Genomic DNA, 18,766 nt, shown 5'->3' with positions numbered 1-18,766 from the left:
GGCAAATACAGTAACAGAGAACAAGGAAAATACGGGTGAAAGATAGGACGAACGGCCGAAGCGGAGGCGAACGCGCGACGACAATGGCAGCAAAAACCATCCAGGAGAGGCCAGTAACAACACCAACACCAGATCCATTCTAGTATTGCCCACTCTGTATTGAACATAACTAATGTAATTGTTTCTCCGGCACCCAAATGTATATGTACCTCCCCATTTTCCCCGCCTACCACAAACAGGTGTCTCCTTATTTGTTAAAAATAATATTACTAAGTGTACAGGCTGCTGCTGTTGAGCTCGTGCACAATATCATACCATTTTTTTGTTTTTTCTCTCTCTTCTCTTGCATTTTTAAAAATTTTGTTCTGTGCACATAACTGTAAATATACTTTGTTCAAAAAGCCCAATAAAAACATTTATAATAAAAAGTATTGTCAAACAAATCCCAAAGATGTGTTACCAATATATATTAATAGTAAACGATTAGTTAAGGAAAACGTGGAATCTACAGAGATGAAGAAGAGAATTTGTATCAAGGCTGTAGGAAGGGTTTTAAATCATTCTTTTTTTCTTTCTGTGTTTTTATAGGAAATGAATGATACAGATATTGTAGCCCAGGAGAAACACTGAGATATTGCAGGGGATAATCATAAAGAGAGAGGAAGTACCTAAAGGGGTGGAATCCTGGAAAGTTGGCAAGTCTCCAGGGCGAGATGTTTCTGAGGCTATTGAAGGGGGTCAGGGAGGATATAGCAGATAATCTGAGAATGATTTTCCAATCCTCGCCAGATACAGGGCAGGTACAGGAGGACTGAAGAAATGCAAATATGGTTCCATTAATTAAAAAGCAATTGAAGGAAATGCCAAACTATAGGCCAGTTAGACTTACGTCAGTGGTGGGCAAATTCCTAGACTCAATCCTGAGAGATAGCATTAACTATCACATAGAAAGGCACGGACTAGCCAGGGATAGTCAACACGGATATAAAAAAAGGGAGGTTTCACAAATATTGTTGGATCCTTTGAGGCAATGTCGGAAGGGTTGATGGAGGTAGGGCAGAGGATGTGTACATGGATTTTAGCAAGGCACTTGACAAAGTCCTACATGGCAGATTCAAAAATGTAAAAGCCCATGGGATTCAGGACAATGAGGCAAACTGGCTAAAACGTTGGCCCAGTATCGGGAAACACAGTATGATTTGCTCGACGGCTCCTGTTGTAATTGGAAAATTATTTCAAATGATTTCCCACAGGGCTCAGTGCTGGGGCCCTCACTGTTTGTGTTATATATTAACGATTTGGATTTGAACGTGGGAGGGGCGGGGGGGGGGGGGGGGGGAGTTTGGGAAATTCACAGACGACACAAAGATTGGCTGAGTGGTGGACAGTGTAGAGGATAGCTATAATCTCCAAAATGATATACATGGGTTGTTGGTGTGGGTAACAAAATGACAGATGGAATTTAACGCAGAGAAGTGTGAAAAATTGGTAATACGTTTAGGGAGTTTAACTGTTATAGGGAGTACACAATAAATGGGAATATATGAAGAGGGGTAGATGAAATGGCAGATCTTGGCGTAGAAGTGCACAGGTCCCTCTCGGCAGCGGTTCAAGCAGACAAGGTTTTCAAAAAAGCATGTGGGATGCTTTCCTTGGTGGTGGTCGCAGGGAACCTAACCCGTTTTAAAACGTACCTGGGTCTGCACATTAACTGCTTAAGCTACAGGGCCATGGACCTAGTACACGAAGGTGGGATTAGAAAGCACATATAGGTGTCTTCGGGATTGCATGGACAAGATGGGACGAATAGCTTGCTTCTGTGCTTAAATTCGTCTATGGTCTTTATGGGTTTTGTGGTTTCTACGAATAAGGACGGATTTCATAGAAACCCACAAAACTTTAACAGGGCTAGCCAGGGTACACACAGGAAGGATGTTCATGACGGCAGGGAGTTCAAAACTGAGAGATAGCGGTCACAGTCCGAGAATACGGGTTTAACCATTTAGGATTGTGATAAGCAGATCTTTCTTCACCCAGAGAGTGGTGAGCCTATGGCATTCGCTGCCATAGGAATCAATTGAAGTTAAAACATGTATGTTTCCAAAGAGTTAGTTATAGCTCCTCTGGAAAAAGGGATCAAAGGTCTGGGGGAAAGTTGGAACAGGTTATTGAGCTCAAAGGGCCAAACTGCCTACTCTTGCTTCAATTGGCTATGTTTCTATACTTCTTTTCAACTCCACGTCTAAAACTACAAATAGTTCTTCTTTCTGAATTAGACAAGTGCATCATCACGGGCATGCAAAATTTCAAAGAGTGAAAGGTTCATTGTTTCAGACCCTCTTCTATTGAAATTTCCGCAGGCTGAATCTGGGCACTTTTTGTTTGCGAATATTTGACTTCTGTCATTCCAGGAATGTGGGTGTTAACGAGATTAAGGATTAAGTTGAGATGAAAATAAAATAACAAACAAGTAACAAGCCGAACAGGCATGGATGAATAATGAGATGCGATTTGCCCAGAAACAAAATTAGTAAGGGTCGAGAGTCAATGAATTCCAAAAAAAATCAAAAACATTATTCACCAGAGCTCAGTGGCTATACAGAAGGTAACTTCTGAAGGCAAGGAATTTGACCGAGGTAGACAGCAGAATGCACAGAGGGGAAAACCAAAGAGATTGAACAATAGAACTCCCCCCACCTTATTGGAGCCGTAGAGCAGTTGCCACCCAACAGCCAGACAAGCCAATTCCCACTGTCATCCGAGCCACGGAGGCCTGTTCCAGCTAACATGTAAAGCCACAGGATATTGTAGAAATGCTCCTCTGAAAAATGCCATTTCGAACCTTCGCTGTACCAGGAAGAGACATTTTCCCGGACTTGGTCATTCACGAGCTATTGTGTGTTAACTATTAATTGGATTTTCGCTATCAAGTTCTTGAAATTGGATGTTCTTTGGGAAAAGGGGAGTGTCAAGCGAGGTCAATGAACATCGCATATTTGGGGGAAAAGAGGCAACTGAAGACACAACGGTGCGTTTATTTATTCATATATCCCGGTCATGGTGTATATCAGTCTTGTGTGTTTTTGTTTTACTTTAATAAGCATTATGTATTGATTGGTTAAATAACGACTGCACTGGTTCCTCACTGGGTTGTACGTGGTTCCTCACGTTGCTCCAAACAAAAATGAACAACTAAAAAACCGTGTTTCATGTTATCCTTTGGGATTTTGAGACTTCTCAGGTAAATCAGTAGGAATTGTAATACTCAACCTTTCCCGATAATTTACTCTAAACTGCTATTTTGCATTATGACCCTTGACACTTCGCCTAGACTTCTCTATTTTTATCAATGGCGCATTGATTAGTCGTAATTATTAAGGTCAGAAATAGCAAAATAGGTTCAGATGCAAGATAATTGATTGATCTGCCTTTTCTCTGCAACAACTGCTTAAAAACCGGCATGATGTTCCAAACTTTCAACGGGTGCCTGGAAAACAAGAATCAACTCAAAATATTTTCTTCCCAGATGTACCTCACCTCACTATTTCCGGAGCTCCGGATGTGTGAATTACGGAGAAGTTCGTCATTCCCGGTCTGTACCTGTTTCTTGCATGCGGATGACCTGTAGATGTCGGGGAACATTGTATCCCTCTTAACCGTACTTGAAGCCGAACATGTGTCATAGCGGAAGCTCTGAGAAAGTGGATCGCCCCCGAAAACCTCGACATAGTTCGGACCAAGTTCCAAATTTCTGCTGGCTTTTTGAATTCCATTCAGGGAATACCGGTCTTCGAAACAACAACACCTGTCCAGGTAACCGACATGGGCTCCAAACCGGTTCCTGTTTTTATGCACCTTAATGGCCAGGATAATTAAAACTACGAGGAAAAGAGCTGATACCATGCCTAAAGATATGACTAAATAAAGGCTGACGTCATTAAAGGAGCCGCGATCTTCTGACAAACTGCTCACGTCAGAAAGCATTTCAGTATCACCGTCTGTCAGTGATAAGATGATTGTCATTGTAGCTGAAAGGGCCGGTGAACCATTGTCCTTTGCGCCAATAACCAACCTTTGCTTCGTGGCATCGTTGCTCCTAATGCCACGGATGGTCCAAATTTCACCTGTATCATGTGAAATAGTAAACAGTCCCTGTTCAGTAGTCTGGAGAACCAGGTAAGAGAGACGTGCGTTCTGACCAGAGTCGGCGTCTGTGGCCGACACCTTTGCAACTAGATAGCCTGGTTCTGCGACTCGAGATACAGTCTCTGTTACTACCGATCCGTAGTCAGGCAATGGATGTACGATCACAGGGGCATTATCATTCTGATCAAGTATTACTACCTCTACAGAGGCAGTGCTGGAAAGTGATGGGACTCCAGAGTCCCTAACCTGAACTTGTATCTGCAAATTTCTGAGTGTCTCATAGTCAAACGACTTTTGAGAAATTATAGTTCCCTTTTCTGAATTGATTTGGACATAACCAAATATTGACTCGCCCTGTACTTGTGTCGGTTGGATGGAATAGTTTAGTCGAGAGTTCCTGTTTAAATCTGGATCAAAAGCTGTGATTGAAATTATAGACGCTCCAATAACATTGTTCTCCGTCACATAAGCTGTATATAAAGGTTGCGAAAAGCGTGGCGCATTGTCATTTATATCCGAGACTTCCACCAGAATGGCTTTCTTAGATGTGAGAGGAGGAGATCCCGAATCACTGCACAGAACTGTGACTTCATACCTGGAGACATTTTCACGATCAAGTATCTGTTTCGTCCGCAATGTTAAATATTTCTTGGACGATGAATCTAATTGAAAGGGGAGGTTTTCAGTGACTTGACATTCTACCCGCCCATTTTCTCCTGAATCTTTGTCTGTTGCACTGATCAGAGCTACAACTGTCCCCGGCATTGAGTCTTCGAGAACTGGACTGAACGACGTAGAAACAGTCACTTCTGGAGCGTTATCATTGATATCCAAAACATGAACCAGCACATGACAATAAGCAGGAACTGCATAAGGTCCATTGTCCATTGCTTGTACATTAATCTCAAATAGATTGTTTTCCTCATAGTTTAAATTCCCTCTGATTCTGACTTCACCAGTTTTGGAATCCAGACTAAACAATTCACGGACTCTGACGTTTGTATGGCTCGTGAAAGAATATGTAATCTCTCCATTTGAACCATCGTCCAAGTCAGTAGCATTTAGTTTGTGCACCAATGTCCCTTTGCTTACATTTTCTAAAAGGCTGACGTTGTAAACTGGTTTGGCGAATACAGGAGTGTTGTCGTTCGCATCTTGTACACTGATTATGATCTCAGCCGACCCTGACCGCTCAGGGACTCCTGCGTCTTTGGCAATCAGCACTAACCTGTGATGTGACACTGATTCTCTATCCAGCGACCTTTTCAAAACTAACACAGGCATATTTTCATTCGCATTTCGACTCTCAACATTTAAAACAAAGTTTTCATCTGTCAGTAATTGATACGATTGCAGCGAGTTGCTTCCTATGTCTGGGTCGTGCGCAGATTCAAGTGGATACCGGGCTCCCGGTGCGGCCGCCTCGGAGATTTCGAGGCGGAACTGATTTTCTGGAAACGTCGGAGCATTATCATTTACATCCAGAATCTCCACCTCAACATCGTGGAGGAGGAAAGGGTTTTCCATCACTGTTTCTAAAGATAAAAGGCACGTCGCACTCGGTCCGCAGAGGTTTTCTCTGTCAATATTTTCCATCACAAATAAATTTCCATTGTTCAGATTCACGTCGAAATATTGTTTCTTGTGACCAGGCACAATCCGAAAGCTGCGAGCTGTGAGCTCTTTCAGGTCTAATCCCAAATCATCTGCGATATTCCCAACAAAGGCGCCCAATTGAAGCTCTTCAGGAACTGAGTAACGAATCTCTCGAGATATTTGACCGCAGACGCAGACACAGCATAACAGTGACCATCTGAGCAGCCAGAATCGTTTATTTTCTCTCATTGCCAGCACAAAGCATCCCAATTGTTTCAGGCGAATGCTCCGTCACGTCGAAATATTTTTCAAAGTAAAATTTTCCAGTAAAAGATTACATTAAAATATCAGCAGATTTAGAATTCAGGGTATTATTGCTCACCGACCATCTTATATCTGTGAAAAATCACCAGTTGTTCGTGTTCCAGCCGCTGCAAACTGCCTGCTCCTCTGCTCGGCTGAGCCTGAACGTGCGCAATGTAGGATGGGAAGGGAAGGGGGCCAGTCAGGATCTCCAGACACATTGCAGCTTCTGATTGGCGGATGGGACAAAATCACACACGGCCTATCAGGCTTGCGAGCAACTCTTAAAGCTGGAATGACGCGGAAAAACATTCTGTCGATTTGACATTTATGGTTGTTCAATCAAAAATACAATTAGACAATTTTTTAAAGGAGAGGTTGGCATCTATCTACTAATACCTCCTTTAGTCCAGAACCCTACATAATTCGGTTGAGATGAACAAAAAACCCTTGAATACGAATTTTTGGAGGTCCTGCTGAAAAAGTAATTCTATTTAATTAAATCGAATTAGATTACATTATCAGCAACTTGACTCCAATTTGCAGCGAGCGTAATTTCAATGCACGTTAGAACTGAAAACAGGTCTTTTCACGAAACGCTGCTTTTAAATAATGATTTCCCTTTCCCACTGAGTAGGAATGAGGCAGATTCTCACGGATAAGTAATTGGGTGGCAGGGTAGCGCAGTGGTTATCATTGTTGCATCACAGCGCCATGGACCCGGGTGCAATTCACGGCTTGGGTCACTGTCTGTGTGAAGTCTTCACATTCTCTTCGTGTCCGCATGGGTTTCCTCCGGGTACTCCGGTTTCCACCCACAAGTCCCAAAAGAGGTGCATGTTAGGCGAATTGGACATTCTAAATTCTCCCTCAGTGGACCCGAATAGGCGCCGGAGTGTGGCCGAGGGGGTTTTCACAGTAACTTCATTGCAGTGTTAACGTAAGCATAATAAAGATTATTAGACTGCTTACCTGGAAGGAACCTCAAAATTGTACCGAGAATATTTCGAGGGCGGCCTCAAAGAATATCTTTCAGTCCAAATCTGGAATGTTCCATACAAAAATGCCAGAATACTGGAATAATTGGAGCTTTAAAGGTTGATATTGATATATTTGGTACACATATTAGGAGCTAGGCAGCAAAGGCAGGTTACGTGGATTTGGAGTGCAGATTAGCTATTGTCAAACTGAATGGTGAGGCAGGCGTGAGAGATTTAATAGCGTCCTGGCCCTAACACACTGCAGCAGAACAATCGCTCAAGTTACTGGAATTTCATTTGATTCTAAGAGTTCCTTTAGGTGACGCCTCCAAAGGACTAAACTTGTGAACTGACAAGGGAAACAGCAGCACGCTGTTGTTCGCATCCTTACATCAATTACCATTAGGCAGTATAAAGTATTTTAGGGATGCTCATACATGTGGCGATTATGTCCAAGATGTGTTTTGTCATTTTTCTCTGTTCAAGGTGTTTTCTAATGCATGCGGAAAACATTTCATTGCCACTCCGTGCTCGTGTCTTTAGAATGAAATAATGGTTCAGAACACCGTGTGCAAGCCCCAAAATTCCACACGCTCAAGGGCAAAGCGTAGCCATGTTGTAATTACCTGTGCGATTTCGAAATGGACCTCAGGGCAGTACGTTGGGACAGTGGTTAGCCCTGCCGCCTCATAGGGCCAGTGGGCCATGTTCGATTCCGACCTTGGGTGACTGTGTGGAGTTTTTGCGTTCTCCCTGTGCCTGCGTGGGTTCCCTCCAGGTGCTCCGGTTTTCTCCCACAGGTGTGGTGGACTGGTCATGCTAAAATTGTCCCAGAGTGTCAAAAACGTTTACGTGGGGTTACTGTCTTACGAGTATAGGACAGGGGAATACGGCCTAGGTAGGGTATTCTTTCAGAGGTACAGCCTCGATGGGCCAAAAGGCCTCGTTCTGCACTGTCAGGATTCTATGACTCATTCTTTGCGAAACTGATGGAATTGTAATTTACGTCTAGAATTTGTAATCACTCTGTTAGGCCCTGAGGTCTTCCGTTGCTTTTTATGGAAGTTTGAATTATATTCTTTACAGAAAGTGCTTATTTGATTTCGTCATTCCATCGCCCATAACATTGAGGGGCAGCACGGTAGCATGGTGGTTAACATCAATGCTTCACAGCTCCAGGGTCCCAGGTTCGATTCCCGGCTGGGTCACTGTCTGTGCAGAGTCTGCACGTCCTCCCCGTGTGTGCATGGGTTTCCTACGGGTGCTCCGGTTTCCTCCCACAGTCCAAAGATGTGCGGGTTAGGTGGATTGGCCAGGCTAAATTGCCCTTAGTGTCCTAAAAAAAATAAGGTTAATGGGGGTTGTTGGGTTGCTGGTATAGGGTGGATACGTGGGCTTGAGTAGGGTGACCATTGCTCGGCACAACATCGAGGGCCGAAGGGCCTGTTCTGTGCTGTACTGTTCTAATTCTAATTCTAATTGTTTTCGTACAAGGCACAATCCAAAAAATGTGATTTGGGAGTTGTGACATAGCCACACCTAAATCAACCGGAATAATTCGATCGAATGCATTAAGCTGTAATTCTCCAGTAATCGAATAGCTTGTCTATTCATAAGCTCAGCAGGAGGAAACGATAATAACCTAAATAGACTGTTTAGCAATGCCCTTATGTTAGTTTGTTCAACGTGCAATAAGCAGATCTTCCAAGTGAATGGGTATCGTAGAATTTTTTTGACTTCTTTAAAGATCTTAAAGCTACATTAAATGTCGATCTTCTAATTCTTTCGCAGTCTGTGGCCTCTAGTGAATCCACAACTAGCATTGACCTTAGGTTCACAAAATCCTCCCACGTTCTTTAAACTCTTATCACAATGATACACCAGGTTATACATATTCTACTTAACAACAATAGTTAGACCATCCATTGAAATATTCAGAGAGCGCAGAATCCAGAGTGCAGAATCTAGATCGTCCCACCTACCCACCTCACCATACACCACCTGCCAGCCTGTGGTAGAGTCTGCGGATCCAGGATTGGACTATTCAGCCACCGCAGAACCCATCTCCCCGGAGTGCAAGCAAGTCATACTAGAACCTGAGGAACTGCGTAAGAAGAAGAGGAATGGAATATGCATACAGTTCGGAGTGAACAATATTTCACTTGTTTTGTGAAGCCAGCGTTCTTATTCTAAGTGATCATGAGTAGCTACAGACGCCACATCATTCTCGACTTGTATGTAGGCTTGAGGTCTGATGTTTTGAGAATTTCAGCACTTGCCAATAGCACCTTTTCTCTCGAGCTGGGGTGTCGTGATCTGGAAGGGTCTGCATTTTGTATGCCTGTAATTGCTGCAATGCTGCTGTAAGATACGTGTAGGAGCCAGGCAGGCGTGTTGTTTTAGCAAGTCTCAAATTGAAGTTCAGTTCATAGAATTTACAGTGGAGAAGGAGGCCATTTGGCCCATTGAGTCTACACCGGCTCTTGGAAAGAGCACCCTACCCAATGTCAACACCTCCACCCTATCCCCATAACCCAGTAACCCCACCTAACACTAAGGGCAATTTTGGACATTAAGGGCAATTTATCATGGCCAATCCACCTAACCTTGTTGCACTTCAGTTCGATTTTATCTGAGATTTTATCTGCACCTTCTCCCCATTCTGACTTCATTGTAATAAAGTTAATGTCAGGATTTTACCCTGAAAACCTAATAAACTAGTGCTTCTTTGAAACAATTACTTATATCAATTTCTCCAAGGCATTGCATTCATACTAATTAAGCATTACACTCTATTTAACATATAATAGTGAGAAATGGCAAAAGTGCGTCATTACGATCTCTAGACTAGATTTCAGGTGGCCTTTCGGAAAAAGACGAACTTTCAGATTTAACAAATTAGGTAGGGGAGGCGGTGCCATAGTGGTATGGTCACTGGAGTGACAATCCAGTAATGCAGTATAATGCGCTCAAGACGTAAGTTCGAATCCCACTATTTAAATTCAATAAACATCTCGAACCAAATCAGGTTTGAAACAGACCTGTTGGACTTCAACCTGGTGTTGTAAGACTTCTTACCGTGCTCACCCCAATCCAACGTCGGCATCTCCACATCATTAAATTCTAATTTTGCCAATTGTTGCAAAAACCCATCGGGTTCCCGTATGTCCCGACCTGGTCTGTCCTACACGTCACTCCTGACACACATTCACACCAGCAATATGGTTGACTCTTAACTGCCCTCTGAAATAGCCCCGGTTTAAGAGATATTAGAGGTGGGCAATAAATATTGGCCTCACCGACGCTGACAACATTGTGTAAGGCAATAATTTTTTTAAATAAGCATGTCACAAACGAAATTGCGCTGAAAACGTTGTCCAAATTTACTGTTGTGTTGTCAAAAATACAAATATTTTATTTTAATACTTTGGAGCTCTTTGGACCTCTTCATTACCCACCTGTACTAGTCTTCAAGAATATTCTCCCAGTTCAATTTCAGCTGAAAATTATCATGAAAAATACACATCTAAAATTAATTTCAGGTTTATCATTTAGAGTTCTGTTGATTCCTTCTGGATAGTCTCCATGGCATCACAGTTGTTCTGCGGCAGTGAACAGATGAAACACTAGCTGCTGATACTAACTATGTTGTGGAAACGATGACAGTGAGTTAGCATATTGTGTTTTATGTTAAAAGTTTAATTGATCTCTGATAGTTAGGAGCACATTAATCAGACTTCCGGTGGCGGCAATGCGGAGCTAAGGCGCACGTTCGGCAGCTCCCGCTTTTTTTGGAATTTCGGGCTCTTTTAAGAGCCCGCAACGGCGCTGTTTCGACTTTCCCCGGGGGGGGAACACAGCCAGTGTGCCCAGCGGCCGATGGATGGACTGGACTCGCAGTGGAGCGGTCCAGAAGCCGGTATTACCACAGAGAAAGGCGAGAGGCAGAAAAAGCAAGATGGCGGCAGGCGGGGACGCAGCAGCAGCGTGGCAGCAGTGGGCGCGGGAGCACCAGGAGCTGCTTCAGCGCTCCTTCAAGGAGCTCAAAGCCGAGATTTTGGAGCCTTTTAGGCCTCGCTGGACAAGCTGCTGGCGACTCAGACGGCTCAGGCCGTGGAGATTCGGGAGCTGCGGCACAAGGCTTCGGAGAATGAGGATTAGCTTTTGGGCCTGGCAGTGAAAGTGGAGTCGCACGAGGCACCGCACAAGAAATGCCAGGCGAGGATGGAGGAGATGGAGATCCGCTCCCGCCGGAAGAATCTGCGGATTTTGGGCCTCTCGGAGGGGCTGGAAGGTTCGGATTTGGAGGCCTATGTGGTCCTGGTGTTGAACTCGCCGATGGGTGTGGGGTCGTTTCATGTCCCATGGAGCTGGAAGGCACCCAACGAGTGCTGCAGCGGAAGCCCAGGCCGAACGAACCACCCAGGGTGGTGCTGGTCCGTTTCCACCGCTTGGTTGACCGGGAGTGCGTGTTGAGGTGGGCGAAGAAGGAGAGGAGCAGCACGTGGGAGAACACGGACGTTCGGATTTTTCAGGTCTGGAGTGCAGAGGTGGCGAGGAGAAGAGCTGGCTTCAATCGAGCGAAGGGAGTGCTCCACAGGAAGGGGGTGAAGTTTGGCCTTCTACAGCCGGCTCGCCTCTGGGTCACATACAAGGACCGCCAGCTCTATTTTGACTCACCGGCGGAGGCCTGGGCTTTTGTCCAGGCTGAGAAATTGGATTCGGACTGAGGACTGGGGAGCTGGGGGGAAACGTACTTTGTTTGGAGGCTTTGCCCTCTTAGGTATCCTTTTGCCTACATAGGCTGTGTTTGCTGATGGTTATTTCCTGTTTGTATTCACTGTTTTCGCTATTTTAGTTTTGGTTATTAGGGTTCTTTTGGGGTTTCTTTGGGGCTGTTGGTTATTTATTGTGGTGCTTGTTTTGCTTTTTTCACTGGTGGGTTGGAGAGTAGTTTGGGGTACCGATGGGTCATGTGTCCGTCTTTTTCCCGCGTGTTGGGTCGAGGGGCAGGGCTCAGGTTGGAAGCGCGGGCTTTCATCCCGCGCCGGAGGAATTGGGGGCCTGGCCGGTGCTGGTAGGGACGGATTGGTGGCTGTATTGCACCGGGGGGGGGGGGGGGGGGGGGGGGGCGGGCGGTCGTGGTTATGGCGGGAGTAGCCAGGGTCAGCAGAAGTCAGCTGACACACGGAAGCATAATGTTGGGGGTAACGCAGCCAGGGCGGCCCTAGCTTGGGGGACGTTGGGGACGTTTGGGGGGGAGAGGGAGGCAGTGCCAGGTTGTTGCTGCGGGGACTGTGAGGGAATGGATGGTGAAGGGAGGGTTGGGAGGGGGCTTTGTCACCTTGGGGAGCGGGCTTGGGGGGTTCCCTGGGCATGTGGTGGGTTGAGGAAGGGCTATAGCGGATCGGCGTAGACGGAAGGGGACGGCCCCTCGGGTTCGGTTGGTCACATGGAACGTGAGGGGGCTGAATGGTCCGGTGAAGCGATCCCGGGTCTTGGCTCACTTAAGGGGGCTGGGAGCGGATGTGGCTATGCTCCAGGAGATGCACCTCAAGGTTAAGGATCAGGTGAGGCTAAGAAAATGTTGGGTGGGACAGGTGTTTCACTCGGGGCTTGATGCAAAGAACCGTAGGGTGGCAATTTTGGTGGGTAAGAGCCTGTCGTTCGTCGAGCCCAAAGTGGTGGTGGATAGTGCAGGTCGATATGTGATGGTGAGTGGGAGACTTCAGGGGGAGCGGGTGGTCTTGGTTAATGTTTATACCCCCAACTGGGATGATGCGGGTTTCATGCGGCATATGCTGGGCCTGATCCCGGACCTGAAGACAGGGGGATTGATTCTGGGTGGGGACTTTAAAACGGTGCTGGATCCGGCTCTGGACCGCTCGAAGTCTAGGATGGGCAGGAGGCCGGCAGCGGCCTCGGTGCTGAGGGGGTTCATGGATCAGATGGGAAGGGGTGGACCCTTGGAGGTTTTTGAAGCCGGGGGGTAGGGAGTTCTCCTTTTTCTCCCATGTTCAGAAGGCGTACTCCCGGATTGACTTTTTCGTGCTTAGCAATGCGCTGATCCCGAGAGTGGTGGGGGCGGACTATTCGGCAACAGCCATTTCTGATCATGCTCCACATTTGGTGGACCTGGAGCTGAGGGAGGGGAAGGATCAGCGCCCGCTGTGGAGGTTGGATGTGGGCTTTTGGTAGAGGAGGAAGTGTGCGGGCGTATCCGTAGGGGTATAGAGGGGTATCTGGAAACCAATGACAACGGGGAGGTGCAGGTTGGGAAGCGCAAAAGGCTGTAGTTAGAGGGGAACTGATATCTATTCGGGCGCACAGGGAGAGGGGTAGAGGGTCGAGAGGGAGAGGCTGGTGGAGGAGATGGTCAGGGTGGATAGGAGATCTGCAGACACCCCGGAGGAGGGGCTTCTTAGGGAGCGGCGCAGTCTCCAGGCGGAGTTTGACATTTTAACCACCCGTAAGGCGGAGGCGCAGTGGAGGAGGGCACAGGGGGTGGTGTATGAGTATGGGGAGAAGGCAAGCCAGATGTTGGCTCACCAGCTCCGGAAGCGAGAGGCAGCTAGAGAAATTGGGGGAGCCACGGATGCAGGTGGGAACTTAGTGCGGGGTGGAAAGGACATCAACGGGGTGTTCAGATCCTTTTATGAGGGGCTGTACCGGGCGGTAGCCCCCGGGGAAGCAGGCGGGATGGACTGCTTTTTGGATAAGCTGGAGTTCCCAAGAGTAGGGGACGAGCGGGTGGAGGGTTTGGGGGCCCCAATTGAGTTGGAGGAGCTGGTGGAGGCGTTGGGAAGCATGCAGACAGGGAAAGCGCCGGGGCCTGACGGGTTCCCGGTGGAATTTTACAGGAAATTTTCAGATTTGCTGGGACCCTGAATGAGGCCAGGGAGGAGGGGGGGGGGGGGGGGCTCTGCTCCCGACGATGTCCAGGGCAATTATCTCTTTGCTCCTGAAGCGGAACAAGGACACCCTTCAGTGTGGGTCTTATAGGCTGATCTCGCTCCTTAACGTAGATGTCAAGTTGTTGGCAAAGGTGCTGTCCACGAGGGTGGAGGATGTGGTCCCGACGGTGATTTCTGAGGACCAAACGGGGTTTTTAAAGGGGAGACAATTGAATGCCAATGTGTAGAGTCTCCTGAATGTTACGATGGTGGCGCCGGTGGCTGGGGAGTCAGAAATGGTGGCGTCCATGGATGCGGAGAAAGCTTTTGATAGGGTGGAGTGGAGTTACCTGTGGGAGGTGTTGCGGAGGTTTGGGTTTGGTGAGGGGGTCATTAGCTGGATGAGGTTGCTGTACAGCTCCCCGGTGGCGAGTGTGGTGACGAATGGGAGGAGGTCAGAGGACTTTCGGCTTTCCAGAGGGATGAGGCAGGGGTGCCCCTCCTTGTCTCCCCTGCTCTTCGCATTAGCAATTGAGCCCCTGGCCATGGCGCTGAGGGACTCGAAGAGTTGGAGGGCGATTGTGCGGGTGGGGGGGGGGGGGGGGGGGGGAGGGTGGAGCACCGGTTATCGCTGTATGCAGATGGTCATCTGCTGTATGTCGCGGACCCGGCTGAGGGGATGCCAGAGGTGCTGAGGATACTTGAGGAGTTTGGGACTTTTCGGGATATAAGCTCAATGTGGGGAAAAGTGAGCTGTTCGTCCTGCACCCGGGGAGTCAGGAGAGGGAGATAGGGGAACTCCCGTTGAGGAGGGCTGAGGGGAGCTTTAGGTACCTTGGGGTCCACGTGGCTAGGACCTGGAGGGCTATGTATAGGCTTAACTTTTCGCGGATGGTGTGGCAGATGGAGGAGGAGTTCATGAGGTGGGATGAGCTGCCGCTCTCGTTGGCGGGCAGGGTCCAGTCAGTTAAAATGACGGTGCTCCCGAGGTTTTTATTTCTTTTCCAGTGCCTCCCCATATTAATCCCGAAGGCTTTTTTCAGAAGGGTGAATAAGTCGATTCTGGGTTTTGTGTGGAAGGGAGGTAGGGGGCCTGGCGCTGCCCAACCTGTGTGGATATTATTGGGCGGCGAACGTGGCGATGATTCGCAGGTGGGTGACGGAAGGGGAGGGTGACACTTGGAAGAGACTGGAGGTAGCGTCCTGTGCAGGTACGAGTCTGGAGGCTTAGTGACGGCCCCACTTCCACTCCCCCCAGCAAAGTACTCCATGAGTCCGGTGGTGGTTGCGTCCCTCAAAATCTGGCGACACTGAAGGCCTCAGTTTGTGCCCTGATCCGGGGCAATCACCGTTTTGCACCAGGGAGAACGGGTGGGGGATTTGGGAGCTGGCACAGGGCAGGCATCAGACAGTTTGGGGACCTCTTCTTGGATGGGAAGTTCGCGACTCTGGAGGAGCTGGTGGGGAAGTGGAACCTCCCCCTGGGAACGCTTTTAGGTATATGCAGGTCAGGGAATTTGTTAAGAGGCAGGTGGAGGAGTTTCCACGGCAGTCGCCAAGGGGGGGGGGGGGGTGCAGGACAGAGTGCTTTCGGGGACGTGGGTCGGGGAAGGGATCTCTGCTATCTACCAACTGATGCAGGAGGAGGAGGAGGCCTCAGTAGATGAGCTCAAAGCAAAATGGGAGGAAGAGCTAGGGGAAGAGATTGAGGATGGGAGGTGGTCGGACGCCCTGGAGAGGGTGAATTCTTCCTCCTCTTATGCACGGCTCAGCCTAATTCAGCTGAAGGTGCTGCACAAGGCTCACATGACAGGGGCAAGGATGAGCCAGTTTTTCGGCGGGGAAGACAGGTGTGGGAGGTGTTTGCGAGGCCCGGCAAACCACCGGGCATGTCCTGCTCTGGAGGGGTTTTGGTAGGGGGTGGCGGGGATTTTGTTAGAAGTGGTTGGGTCAGGGCAGCACGGTGGCCTAGTGGTTAGCACAACCCCCTCACGGCGCTGAGGTCCCAGGTTCGATCCCGGCTCTGGGTCACTGTCCGTGTGGAGTTTGCACATTCTCCCCGTGTCTGCATGGGTTTCGCCCCCACAACCCAAAAATGTGCAGAGTAGGTGGATTGGCCACGCTAAATTGCCCCTTATTTGGAAAAAATAATTGGCTAATCTAGATTTTAAAATAAATGAAAAAAAATAAAAGAAGTGGTTGGGTCTAGGGTCAGGCCAGGCTGGGGGCTCACGATCTTTGGTGTAACTTCGGAGCCGGGAGTGCAGGAGGCGAGAGAGAGGCATTCTGGCCTTTGCGTTTCTAGTAGCCCGATGCAGGATTCTGTTACAGTGGAGGGATACGCGACCCCCGAGTTCGGAGACCTGGGTCAACGACATGGCTGGGTTCATCAAGTTGAAGAGGCTGAAATTTGCCCTGATGGGGTCGGTACAGGGGTTCTTTCGGTGGTGGCAGCCCTTTCTCGATTTCCTGGCGAACGGGTAGTGAGTGGTCGCTCTCGGCAGCAATGGGGGGAGGGGGGAGGGGGAGGGGGGTCTGGGTTTGGGGATGGTTGGGGGATTTGTTTTTGCGGTGGTGGGTTTGTTATGTTATTTTCTTCTTTCTTGTATTGCTATTTGTTAGTATTTATTTTGGGGGCGTGAGTTCTTTTCTTGTTTTGGTGTGGAAACACGCCTTGTTTGTTTTAAATTGCGGGGGGGAAATTTGTTAAAAAATTTTATTGTTATTCTTATTAAAAAACTTGAATGAAAATTATTTTTTTTAAAACGAACACATTAATCTATTCCTGATTTAAGAGTTTAGAATCGTAGAATTTACAGTGCAGAAGGAGGCCATTCGGCCCATCGAGTTATCACCGGCTCTTGGAAAGTGCACCCTACGTCAGCCAACGCCTCCACCCTAACCCATAATGCAACCTAACCTTTTTGGGCACTAAGGGCAATATATATGATCAGTCCACCCAATCTGCACATCTTTGGACTGTAGGAGGAAACCGGAGCACCTGGAGGAAACCCTCGCAGACACGGGGAGAACGTGCAGACTCCACACAGACAGCAGCCGAAGCGGGTAATCGAACCTGGGGCCCTGGAGCTGTGAAGCAACTGTTCTAACCACTGTGCGACCGTGCTGCCAATTTTAAATGAAATGCTTTTGCACTTTTTGATTTAAAACCTATTTTTCTGTTTCTTTCTGAACTTATATATCACTTTTACAAAATACAACTAGCTTACGGGAAGGTACATTTTTATGATGCAAAAGGGTACTGAAAAATTCGCCAAAATGGAAATGAATGTACATGACAATACGACATCCATCCAACATAGTTTCACAATAATTGACCCCTCTGTCAGTGATGGCCTAGCATCTTTCATCTTCTCTCAGTACTCTCTATGAACACAAGTGATGTGGCACAGAAAATAGTGCGTGTGGGAACAGCAATTTCAAGGCACATTGTGAGGTTAAAGCGTGGACAAAATACGGCGACTGACCTCAGTGTTAGAAAATAGGAGGTCAACCGTGGCTCAGTTGGCCGTATTATCGCTTTGTATTTACTGTATTACTGCTTCATGTTCGACTGCAGGACTTAAGAACAAGCTCAAGGCTAACGCTCCAGTGCAGTACTTTGGGGGTCTTCACTGTCAGAGGTTCCCTTGTAGGGTACGGTAGTCCTGAAATTGTTTTATGAACACATATATTTGTTTGTCCACTTCGAATGTAAAAAGAAACATCGGAATATTTTCAGAACGGCAAAAAATACGGAGTATGAATGAACAGAGATTTCAGGGTGCAAGTAGCGACATAACTAAAAACTAGCGTACTGCTATAAAATAGCATTTAGCACATTGGAATGTTGGTCTTTATCTAAAACGAGCTGACATACTAAGTAGTGGATGATGCGTCACGGTTTCATGGAGCTTAGGTGAGGAGCCGTCTGGAGAACTGCATTCAGTTGAGCGCAGCACACTTCTGGAAGTATATCTTAGTTTTGGGGTGGGTTCCCTGTAGATTCACTAGTATGATACCGAGTCGAAAATAGTTAAGTTATGAGTACTGTTTGCATCACTTCTCGACCTTTTAGCTAAGATCAAACGTCAGATGAATCCCAAGATGACTTGAAATGCGTTCATTGTCAGCTTGGATCTTATTATGTCTCTCTTATGGGGACTCTGAATTGGCTTCAATTTGAAATTGAGTTGTTTTTTGGAGCAAGCAATGAGATTTCCACTCTATGCATTGGCTTTCCACATGAAGGATGGGATAAAAAATGAATACTGATTGTATAGATCGATTTTGCATTTACTTGTAAGTTATCCATTAAGATGTGATATCAATTAAATGGTTAAGACATTTATCAAAGATTAGATGGAGGAATGTTATTTTCTCTGGCGTGAGAATCCAAAAGAAAGGGATGTAACCTAATAAACTCCAGGCAGGTCATTCCACTGATACCAGTGCGCACTCCTTCACACAAAGTGAGTGGAAATCGCGACCAGCTCCCAGAAATGCTGATGTGGATTCTCAATTGAAATTGTCCATGCAAATATTGGTATATTTAAAGTTGTCTTGAGGGCAATGGAAGCAAGGCGGGTAGCTAGGCTAAGATATCAATCTGACATGCTTTGATTGAAGAAAGGTACAGATTCAAGGTGCAGGTTCCTAAGTTGATCCCATCTTTTCTGACAATCTTGTCCATAAGACTTGAGTGCTTTAACAGCTTTCTTGCTGCAGAATATCATGGAATAATATAGCTGACTCTTAAATGCCCTCTGAGCAAGCCACTCAGTTGTTTTTAACCGCTACGAAAACACAGAAAAGGATGAAACGGGACGAACCACCTGGCATCAAATC

The 18,766-nt window shown here is 47.1% G+C and overlaps 1 protein-coding gene across 7 annotated transcripts in view; it reads right to left on the bottom strand.

The window, feature by feature from the left end:
• Positions 1–18,766, bottom strand: part of LOC119965489 (protocadherin-10-like) — a 631,779-nt gene that overhangs the window by 288,611 nt on the left and 324,402 nt on the right. Inside the window, exon 1 of one of the 7 annotated variants that reach the window (XM_038796328.1) lies at positions 3,538–6,199. The exons of 5 other annotated variants lie outside the window; for them this stretch is intronic. In XM_038796328.1, coding sequence (XP_038652256.1) covers positions 3,538–5,991 — 2,454 coding nt within the window. In that variant the 5' untranslated portion in view covers positions 5,992–6,199. Of the gene's footprint in view, positions 1–3,537; positions 6,200–18,766 lie in introns of those variants that run through there. One more of the 7 variants, XM_038796333.1, reaches the window with a different exon arrangement.

This window comes from Scyliorhinus canicula, chromosome 4 (genome assembly GCF_902713615.1).
Source record: "Scyliorhinus canicula chromosome 4, sScyCan1.1, whole genome shotgun sequence".
NCBI lineage: Eukaryota > Metazoa > Chordata > Chondrichthyes > Carcharhiniformes > Scyliorhinidae > Scyliorhinus > Scyliorhinus canicula.
The sequence above is the reverse complement of the archived record's forward strand: the minus strand, read 5'-3'. Positions and strand labels throughout refer to the sequence as shown.